The following is a 10,898-nucleotide window of genomic DNA, read 5'->3' as shown; positions in this document are numbered from 1 at the left end:
GGGGGCGGCCGCGCTGCGCCCTCCTCACGGGGCTCTCTCCGCTCGCAGGTTGCAGGAGGAGATGCTGCAGCGGGAGGAGGCCGAGAACACCCTGCAGTCCTTCCGACAGGTTGGTCAGCGCCCGCGCGGGGGCCGCCTAGCGGCAGCGCCGGGCGCCCCGGGGGCGGGGGCCGCGCCGCAGCCGCCGCCGGCGAGCCCCGGGGAGCCCGCGGTGCGCGCGCCCCTGGCGCCCCGAGCGCAGCAGGCTTCGGGGGGCGTTTGCAGCGCGCGCAAGTCCTGGAGCGCGGCGCGAGACAAAGTGCTGAGGCGGCGGCCGGGTGGGCGAGTGGGACTCGGAGTTCTGCTTCCCCTGCACAAAGGAATTCCGCCGGCTCTCATGCGCGCTCTCCCTGTTTTCTTTAGGCCCACGTCGCTGTCTAAGGGGGAGGGCAAAAACTATTGTCTTGCTTTATCCAAGTCTAGCCTGTTTTACAAAAGGGCTCCGATGTGGAATCACTTTCTGATCCAATAAAAGTGAAAGGGAGCCATCTGTTCGCTTGGCTGAAGGGTATTAATGGTTTCTATGGGATTCACCGTGGAATGCAGATACAGGCATTATGGCAAGCGTGGTGGCAGCAGATTGAAATAATAGGACTCTTTGTGTCCAAGGGGAGGGTGCAGTGGGCTACATTCTTACTAAATGTGTAATGTTGTAAGCATATTACTAGCAAAAAGTCGGTTGTGTATGGTTCCAGCCTTACACAAAACAGAACTTTTTATTAATGAATCACTTCAATATGCTACTAGAAAAGTTTCAAAGTACAACTCTTTTGTATTGGTGTTATCTATTGATGAGAAGCAGACCATTCCTCCCTTGGTGAGGTCACAGCAGTCAAGTTTCTCTTCTTGGTGTCAGTTAAGAATGTAAAATTTTATCGTACRTAAACAAATGTTAACACTGGAAAACAGTTGCTTTAGAGTTTAGTCTCTAGGAAGTTTTGATGTTATCCAGATCAGGTAAAAGCTACATGATAACCAGAACCAACTCTTCAAACAGTGTTGAAAACGTCCTAAACTCAGTTTTTTATTTGTGCAAAAACAGCTTTTGGCTTGGCTTAAGCCATGTTTGGACTAGGAGATATTTAGGAATGTGCCTTCTCAAAACAAGATCTCTTCCCTAACCTGCTGGTGCGAAACAGCATTGCTAGAATTCTTCCCAGCTGAAAGTGTCTGCCTCTTATCTCTAGGCAGCTGGGCTCAGATCTGACTTGGTCATAAAGCGGCTCACAGACATTAGTAGATGTCACCATTCAGGAAGTCATCACTTGATTGTCAATATTTTTTTTTTTTGAACAAGGGATTCAACTGCAGTATGTTTATATTCTCTAAATGAGAGCAGGTATCTTAAGGAGATAACATGTGAAAACTAAGACACCAACTCTTCATTTAGAGTCTGGGAATTTAGTCTCCCTTAGTATTTTGGGAACAGAAGCTTGAAGAAAGAATTCAAACTATTTAAGCTTCTGATTTTTTTTTTGAATGCTAAACTCAAAAGTTCTCTGCAGAAATGTTTGACCTTTGCTTTAGAGAGTCTAATCTAGCTGTTTTCTAGYTGAATTGAGCTGAAGGATCCTTTGGCTTAAAACTGGCTTGAAAGATCTTGTATACTTAATTGCTCTATTTCAAGGTATAACTTCCTCTATTTCAAACTGATTAAACTTGACTTAGACTTGAGGCTTTTAAAGGAACTTGGTTTTGTACATATTCCGCAAAACTTATTATCCAGKTAATACCTATGCTTTAAGATGAGTTATTCAGAACCTCAGCCTCTAGCAGATCTGTATGTGCGGTACAGTTTGAACTATGTCAGTTTAACCTCTAAGGTATAGCATATAGGTAAAAATTGCAAGTCTTTGTGGAAATATTACACTAAATTCATGTATGAGCAACTAGTGTGTTCTAATGTGTTTAATTTGAACAATAGTAATACCCATCTTATGATAGAGTAGATTAAGCATGCAGGTTTTGAAAACTAAATATATTTAATACAAGTGTTGTCCTTTTGGTAAGTGAAGTTATTCATGCAAAGTTGAACATCCTCTTTTTCTTGCCACTGTAAAAAGGGGAACTGCTTTTATTAAAAACATTATATTCTTGCAATAGTTATGTACACATGTATTCAGAATGTTTCAGAAGGTAGCTTGATGCTACATCAGAACAGTAAAGTAACTGACTTGGTGGAGCAGCTACAGTTTAGTACTTTAAAATGAAGTAAACAAGTATTTGAACTGGAAACTTTATTTCCAAAAGGGGCCTGCTTTAGAGATACTGTTTAACTCAGATGTATTGAATTTTAATTTGACTTAAATCTTTTCTTGGATAAGAGACTTGTGTAGTCCTGCTCACATCCTGAGGGATAAGACAAGATAAAATAAACCTAAGGTTCAATGATTTTTTTTTTCTTTGGGACAGAAGAGGCATCTGAATGAGGAAAGTTATTTACTGCAGCTTTGCCAGCTACTCTGGCAGTAAGGAATAGATCCTGAGCCTATGACAAGATTTACAGGCTTATTTCTGACTAACATGAGGTTTGTCTGAAATAAGCATATTCAATCTTGTAAACAAACTTTGTGGAAAAAATAAAATCAATGTCTGTTTGCATGTGTCTACATGACTTGAACCTTGTTCACTCAGGATATATGTAGCTCATTCATTTGCATGGTTCTCCATACATCTAGGAAATAGGGAGGGAAGAATCACTGTATTGCTAACTTGATGATAATGTGTGTAATAAATACACTATATATTCAGTTCCTCAATTTAAGATGCTTTCCACTGATGCTATCCCAAGCTGTGAAAAATTCTGTAGCTGCTGAGGAGTTCTGAAAAATCAGTCCTCAATATTCAGATTTCTGTAATATACATTGTAAATTCTTTGGATATCTAATCACATAAGCATGTTAGATTGTAGTTGTGTAACTTTCTTCCAGAATGATCATCAGGTTTTCTTGGAACAACAAATTAGGGAATTCTCTGAATTGAGAAACAGAACCAAGATGAGAACTATGTGTACAACTGTCATTGATAGGAAGGATATAAAATAGCACATCAGAAGGATGTTCTTCTAGAGAAAGAGCACTGGAGAACTTGTCTGGAACAAGACCTTTGGCTCAGAGTAGGAGTAATCTGGGAGAAGAACACCTAGAATGCTGTTCTAAGTCTAAAGTTTCTATTTCAAAGGTGCTGTAGGGAGAACTGATGATTAAGAACACCTGTGCTTTGGGCAAATCCAAAATGGCTTAAAAGCAAGCTGTGGAAACTGGATACTTAACTTAATACAGTGTAAACATAATGCAGCTGCATGTGTAACCAGAGGGGAGGTGTATTCATCCTCTTTGCAGATTGTTTTTACTTGCAAGTTTAAAGTACAACAAATTACCAATCAATGTTCAGTCTTAGGTTATGTTTTGAACTAATTCAAGCTGCTGTTGTGCAGCATTCATGGCCTATCTTCTCTTGTGCCTTAAATGAATTTTTGTTGTTGATTAAGACTATCTCAGTCCAGCAAAAGGTGGAGTCTTTGCCAGTTAATGTGAGGGTGTAGGCAGTGGTGACTGACTAAATTTAGTCTTATGTTCATACTTTTCCGTAAGAGATCTGTCAAACTACCTGGAGTAGTAAATTCTGCAGTTCATATGTGTGTGTGTGTGAGTACACACACACACACACACACACACACACACACACACACACACACACACACACACACACCTTGTTAGCTTTAACAGTATTTCAAGCTGTGGTCTGTGGACGCAAGGGGCTATGTGGATGATTGCTGAAGAATTGATAAAAGATGAACAAGAACTTAAGCCCACTGTTAGGCATGTGGGCACATGGGTGGTGCTTCTAATCCTACTAGAAAAAATTGAAGTCTGCAAATGGAAAAATTCCAAGTTGTAACTTGATACTTTCTGTATAGTCAAGCTAAGAGCTCAGCAGTAGCTTGTGACCAAAGTATGTACTTTACCTTTGGGCAGGATTTATACCCACCATGATCTGTATACTGTTGGTCATGTCCTGCAATACCTTAGTGACATTGAAATAATCTATATCATGGCATATATTCCCTAAAACCACASCATAGGTGCATATACTGGTCTCTGAGGTTGGGGTAGAAAGGAAAAGGTGGCAAAGGTAAATATTTTTCACAGGTAATTGACTTCAAATCAGCTTGCTGTGAAGCTTAGCGGTAGCATCAGTTTGTACACTACTGAAATTGATGTAACAGATTTCTCTATCAATTTTGTAATATTGCTAATCAATTTTTTATTTCTGMTTAGGATGTTGACAATGCCTCCTTGGCCCGTCTTGATCTTGAGCGCAAAGTTGAGTCCCTGCAAGAGGAGATTGTGTTCTTGAAGAAGCTTCATGATGAGGTAAGCTGAATATGGAGATTTGTGATCAGGTACTGACTGTCCAGTAAGCAAGTGAGCTCTTTAAGAATCATCACCCAGGGTGCTGATCTATCTGCATCCTGTATATTGTAATGATAATGCTGATCGTCCACTTTTCTGTAAGGAAATCCGAGAACTGCAGGCCCAACTTCAGGAACAGCACATTCAAATTGATATGGATGTTTCTAAGCCTGATCTTACTGCTGCCCTGCGTGATGTTCGCCAACAGTATGAAAGYGTTGCTGCTAAGAATCTTCAGGAAGCTGAAGAATGGTACAAGTCCAAAGTAAGTAAGATTGCTCAGATTCAGTAGACACTCAAACTGTAGACAGTAGTTTTGCTGTGATAGCCAGTGTTCACTCTGTCTCTGTACCTGGCACTAATGTAGCCATGGAACAAAGTTAAACTTAGTCTGGGAGGATCACAGCTGTAAACATTAGTGTATGCACATAGTAACTAATGTTACTATGGCACAGCTTTAAAGTAATGGGCTCTTACTTGAAATCTTTCATATTGTAGCTAAAAGCATCTGTTGGGATGAGGTGTTAGAGAAAGGAATGAACAAATAAGTGAAAACATGATGAAAGTACAGGAAACATTCAGGGTGGGAAAACAATGTTAAAGGTTAAACTATGAATTCTACTTTAACAATGACACAGGAATAAAAAGTTATTTTAAGTGTAATATTAATGTTTAATTGTTTCAGATGTTAGTACTTCCTTGTAATGGTTTGCACTGTCTCAAAAGTTTGTTATGCTGTTTATTGAAGTATTATGCTAACCAAACTGGGGATTTCTGCAGTTTGCAGATCTCTCTGAAGCTGCTAATAGGAACAACGATGCCCTGCGCCAGGCCAAACAAGAAGCTAATGAATACCGCAGACAGATTCAATCTCTCACCTGCGAAGTTGATGCTCTTAAAGGAAGTGTAAGTAAAAGGCAGTGGTTGTTAGAGCCATCTCTCTTTGCAGCTTAAAGCACTTGAGTAGTTCAAGTGCTGACATAGATGTGAGAGGAGCTGATCTGCCATGCAAGACCAGCAACATATCCATCCTGCTTGAAAASGATGTTACAGGGTCCATTAGTCTGTGTACTACTGTGCTGGGATAAGTCCTAGATAAGGTATAAACAATAAATAATGGGTTCATTCTCTGCTAATCAGTTTATGTAACACTTTCTGGAGGTGTTTATGGCTTGTCTGTCAGATACAGTTGAAGTTTTACACACTGGTGGTGGGGAGGAAGCAGAAAGGAGATGTAGATCTTGCTGTTCCTAGAGCCTGGCTGCCTTAAAGGCTGACCTGAAATAGATTTAACAGTGTATAGTACACCTACAAATCCARTCACTGAGGATTGTCTGCATGCTTATGTATAGTGCATAAGAGGACTGCATGTCTTGAATTGTCTCACCACCTGATAGAATGAATAGGCAGCACACTTCTGATCAGACAGCAAAACAAAGCACCTTGACTTTGCAAGGAAAGTCTTAGGGGGATGATGAATTTGAGTAATTTCTGGGTCTTTTCAAAAAGAACACTAACACTTCATAAAAAATGGAAGCTGTGTAAATATTCAAGGGCCTTGGAGGGGGGAGAAGGGTGTCTGAATTGCAGTGGCACTTCACTTGGTTGCTCTCTTCCAGAATGAATCTCTGGAGCGCCAAATGCGTGAAATGGAGGAGAATTTTGCTGTTGAAGCTGCTAACTACCAAGACACTATTGGCCGTCTGCAGGATGAGATTCAAAACATGAAGGAAGAAATGGCTCGCCATCTTCGTGAATACCAGGACCTGCTGAATGTAAAGATGGCTCTTGATATTGAGATTRCCACCTACAGAAAACTGCTGGAGGGAGAAGAGAGCAGGTAAAAATTGCATGTAGATTCACTTTTCCAAATGGCAATTGCTTAAAGAACTATAGCCATGGCTGACTTCATCCATTCCTTTTTCCTTCAGGATTAATATGCCTATTCCAACCTTTGCTTCTCTGAATCTGAGAGGTAAGCAATTCTAGTTACTTCAGTTCAGGCAGCTGTTCTGACATTAGCAAAAGGATTCTGGTAGTTCCCTTTCACTCTGGTATTTGAACTTCTATAAATGCAGTTGTGTGTGAATGTTATTCTTAACTATAACTACAGTATTTCAAATTATTTAACCTTGGATGGGAGGAGATACTTTGTTTCCTGGGCACAAATATTTGTAAATAGTAGTACAAAGCAAGTGTTTCTTATATGTCTCTTCAAGCATCTTGAAGGGGGTCTAGGGAGAAAATAGGGAAGACTAGTTGAATCTTTAAAGAGCAGGAAACTTCCTGATATACTAAATTGGGATTCRGAAAGTGGATGCTAAAAGCTGTTAATCATCACTTTTTTTTTCTGAGGAGGCTCTTCATCTAGACTCTTAGTAACAATAGACTTTCTTCTACAGAAACCAACATTGAGTCTCAGCCAATGGTTGACACTCACTCAAAGAGGACACTTCTAATTAAGACCGTCGAAACTAGAGATGGACAGGTTGGTAACTTGAGTCTTACTTCTGGCACAACCGGTTACTTTATACTGTAACTTTGTATACCAGACTGTGCAGCCTGTATGCCAGTAGGTGTTGAGCAGAGCAGCATCCAGCAGTTGGAGCTGTGTGGCTGAAATGCCAGCCATAGCTGTTAGACATCTATGAAAATGATCACAAAAATTATATGACAGTTAAAAATAGTGTCTGGTTACCTTTTAAACAGTATTGAAAATTTTCTAGGTCATCTGAGTTTAAAGATTATTTCTCAAAACATCAGAGGAAAAATGAGGCAATAAATAGAGGAGGTATTTATTTGGGGCAAGATATCCATTAAGCTTTATTGACTTAGTTCAAGAACTGTTTCTGCACACCACTAACCAATTAGAACTTTTCAGTCATAAATAAYAGTTGATACCCATTTGTTCACACTTCTGAGTTACTAATTATTCTAATTCCAGATAGCAACTTTGTTATTTAAACTTAATGCAAATGCCTCTTTCAACAGGTTATTAATGAAACTTCCCAGCATCATGATGACTTGGAGTAAAAATGAAGTGATGACGAATGAATAATGCCAGAGAACTTCTTACCAGCAAGATTTAAAAAGTCCATGTCTTTAAGGAAGAAACAGCTTTCAAGTGCCTTTCTGCAGTTTTTCCATGAGCGCAAGATTATTATGCTAGGAAATAGGTCTTAGATCTTGCAAACTGACTCTCCCTGAAGGATTAGAGTTTACAATGGAGTCTAGTTTACAAATAGCAATATCTTGTGCTGCAATACTGTTTTTAAGTATCTGAATCCAATAAAACTGCTTTTTCCAGCACAGTATGAGCAACCTGTCGCTACTTCAAATAAATCTTTGGAAAATGGCTCTTAATGTGTTTTAATTTGTTATTTGGCTTTCTGCAAAGCCATGATTTTAAACTACTATATAGTTGACAACTTCAGTACAGGTACATGGGATGTTCTTGGGTTTTTGAGTATAACTAGACAGACCAGATGTTGCTTACCCATTTACTACTTAGGTTTTAGAGCCAATTAAAATGGGCTGTAACTAGCAGATGCATAATGTCTTATTTATTAGTTGAAGAAAATAAAATAGTTTAAGTTAAAAGATTAACTGACTAGCATATTGAAACTAAGTTAAGAGCTAAACATGGTCAAAATATCTTAACTTGGCTGTGTAAAACATAGTGGTTAAATATCTGAATAGGTTTCATGCAAGAGACATGCTTATCTGAGACAGCATATTTGTGATGTGGACAGCAGACTTTATGCGTGGAGTTCAGTTTCCAGGAAAGACTAGTTCCCAAGGACTTGTCTGCATTACTAAAACTAAAATAAAAGCTTTGGGTGGAGTGGGGGTTAGGAGAAATGAAATTTAAAGAGAAAGTATGTGGAGAAGAATTTGCCCTGGAGGGGGGAAGCAYGACTTGCTTCCACTATTAAGCATCTTTAAAACAAGAAAGCTGTAATGCTTTGTGTCTGACTCTTCTTTCACAGAGCAAAATACTTAAACTCCAATATGGCTGAAACCTCAGTTCAGCTCTTAKGGTGCAGAAGTGGTTATTCTGTGTCACTTCCATAAAGTCTACTTCCCATAAGCCTTTTGTCAGATGTGGTTTTGAGGGGATGATTAAATGGGGATTGGAGTCGTTCAGTAACTATGACTTGCGTTCATTGGTTATTCAARGTAAGGGTAGTAGTTTAGTGTTATTCAGACATTTTCACAAGGAGTTGAATTGATCTGTATGGAAAAATCACCTAGCAAAATATAGGGCTTTTTTTGTTTCAGTTCTTCCATTTGCTTCAGTGCATGATTACACAGATGCAGTGCAGAGATTGGTGTAAAGGGGGCAGTAGGATTCTACTTTTTTTTTTCCCCCAAGTTGTAATTTACAGCACCCAGTTATGATGTGCAATAGCCACGGTGTTGAAGAGGAGCACTTTAGTTTGTCAGAGCRTATAGGATGTGCTGAAACTTTGAGATACAGATGTCCAAAAACCTTGAGATAGGTGCCTGGGTGTAACTGGAGTTTACAACTTTGAACTCTCCTAGAGAGGAATGCTGATGCTGTTCTTTGGAGCAGAAATGGCTAACTTTCAAAACACATGGGGTGTTCCTGTCCCTACTCTAATCTTTCTAGTAAGTTTTTACAGAGGACTTCAAACTCTTGCTTCTGTCTCTCAGAAGACTCTGACAGGCTAGATGGGGCTATTCTCTTCCCCATTCTATTGTACTTGGGGAGATGTTCAGGGAAGGATACAAAATTTGATGGGCTGGGACCTGTGGATGTCCCTTTTGGTGCTGAGGGTGCACAGCTGAGAGAAAAGTCCTACAGCTGGTGGTATTTATTCTGGTGACTTTCATGCAAAAGATCCACAGTGACTYGAGCATGCCTGGACACATGCCTCAGTCACTGTTTGCTGCAAAGTGGTGGTGTAGAGTCAACTTGGTCCCCTGGTTATAGCAAATAGGATGCGCTAATTGAAAAAAATGGGAGAGTGAACTCGGACTATCTCATGCTGTGAAAGCTACTGAAACTGGGTTTTCTACTACCTACTCAATAGCTGGAAAGGTGCAAATGAGCAGCACGGGAGATACTTGCTACGATGGCGAGAGCTCTAGGTGGGTGCAATATCTAATTTTGAACACTGTTATGAGACATGGGTAACTGCAGCCTTTCAGGAGCAGGGGTAAGGTTTACATCATGCCCATTGCACCTTTAGACTCTGAAGTCCTTTTGTGGCTCTGGGTACTGAAAGGATTAAGCCAACATTTAATATCTTGTCTTGCAACTGAAGCACTGTGGGAGCATTAGACACTGGCACCCAGCAGTACAGGGGTGAGGAGAGCCAGCTTTGCCTGGGGACAGCGGAGACCATCAGTGGCTCCATGCTGCGGCACAGAGTGCATTCTGAAACACAGGTCCATTGCTGGAGGTCACCTGAATTGTGATATTCTGCTTCAGACGCTGCTTCTCCCTCCGCCTCCAGGTACCTGTCTCATTGCTTTTCTCTGTTGTTGATTCCTTCAGCAGCAAGGTGAAAACAAGTGACTGTACCAGCCACTGTCAGGAAAGCAAAGGAGTTATTCCTGGCTCTTTTGTGTTCAGGGTTACTCACAGCATAGAAAAGTATGTGGYTGAGCTTTCAATCCTGAGAATAAATAAATGCATAAGAATAAAACCCAGTTGCCAAGGGGATAGGAAGATTGCAGGAAACCATTGCAAAGCCTGTGCTGGCTGGCTATTCTCACGGCAGGAAGGCGAGCGGATGAGGGCTGTGTAAACTTCTCACTGTTTGATCTAGGCGCACCAGGCTTACGCTCATATATAACTGCTGTAAGCTGCTTAGTGCTGAGCCAGCAACTAACTTCCAAACTGTATTTCACATCCTAAAACTTCAGCAGCCACCAGCGGAGGCTGTGTGCTTGTTCTCCCCTCTAACCAGCACTGTGAAGCTGCTGGTGTTGGCTACGCAGCCGCTCTGAAAGCTTTGCTTTCCTCCCTCACTGCGTGGCTGTCGCAAACAAAAATCACCAGGTCCCTGCAGGGGAAGTAATGGACGTCGCCACTAAGGCAACGCTGCTTTTCTCTGTAGATGTTGATTTCTAATAAGAGTTTTTGACATCACATACTTTTCAGTTAATGAGGCAAAACTGATAGAGAATTTCTCCTGAGTTACTTCTGTCACATCATGGAATGTCTTACACAGTGACTATCTCCAAAATGCATGAGCTGTACTCACGGTTAGTAGCAGTAATCCTCAGATAATCTGAAGGCTCCTCCTCTTTTTTTTTTTTTTAACTTCATATAACCAGAAGCTTGCTTTGCGTTCCTTTTCTTTCTTTTAAATAATTTGCATAATATGGATACCATTAGCAGGGCCTCCACATTCCAGCCCCCGGGGACATATGTAACTAGTGCTTTTCTTGTGCTGCCCAGTTCTTCCATCC

The 10,898-nt window shown here is 40.7% G+C and overlaps 1 protein-coding gene across 1 annotated transcript; it reads left to right on the top strand.

Annotated features, from left to right (window-relative positions):
- Positions 1 to 37: 37 nt before the first annotated feature.
- VIM (vimentin) lies at positions 38 to 7,811 on the top strand. The gene is made up of 8 exons (XM_085309425.1): positions 38 to 109; positions 4,320 to 4,415; positions 4,558 to 4,719; positions 5,235 to 5,360; positions 6,074 to 6,294; positions 6,386 to 6,429; positions 6,857 to 6,942; positions 7,446 to 7,811. The coding sequence occupies exons 1-8, from the start codon at positions 62 to 64 to the stop codon at positions 7,485 to 7,487; spliced, it is 825 nt and encodes a 274-aa protein (XP_085165551.1). The 5' UTR covers positions 38 to 61; the 3' UTR covers positions 7,488 to 7,811.
- Positions 7,812 to 10,898: the final 3,087 nt, after the last annotated feature.

The sequence above is a fragment of the Rhea americana genome, unplaced genomic scaffold, assembly GCF_003343005.1.
Source record: "Rhea americana isolate MKP2758 unplaced genomic scaffold, rheAme1 scaffold_298, whole genome shotgun sequence".
Taxonomy (NCBI): domain Eukaryota; kingdom Metazoa; phylum Chordata; class Aves; order Rheiformes; family Rheidae; genus Rhea; species Rhea americana.
The sequence above is the reverse complement of the archived record's forward strand: the minus strand, read 5'-3'. Positions and strand labels throughout refer to the sequence as shown.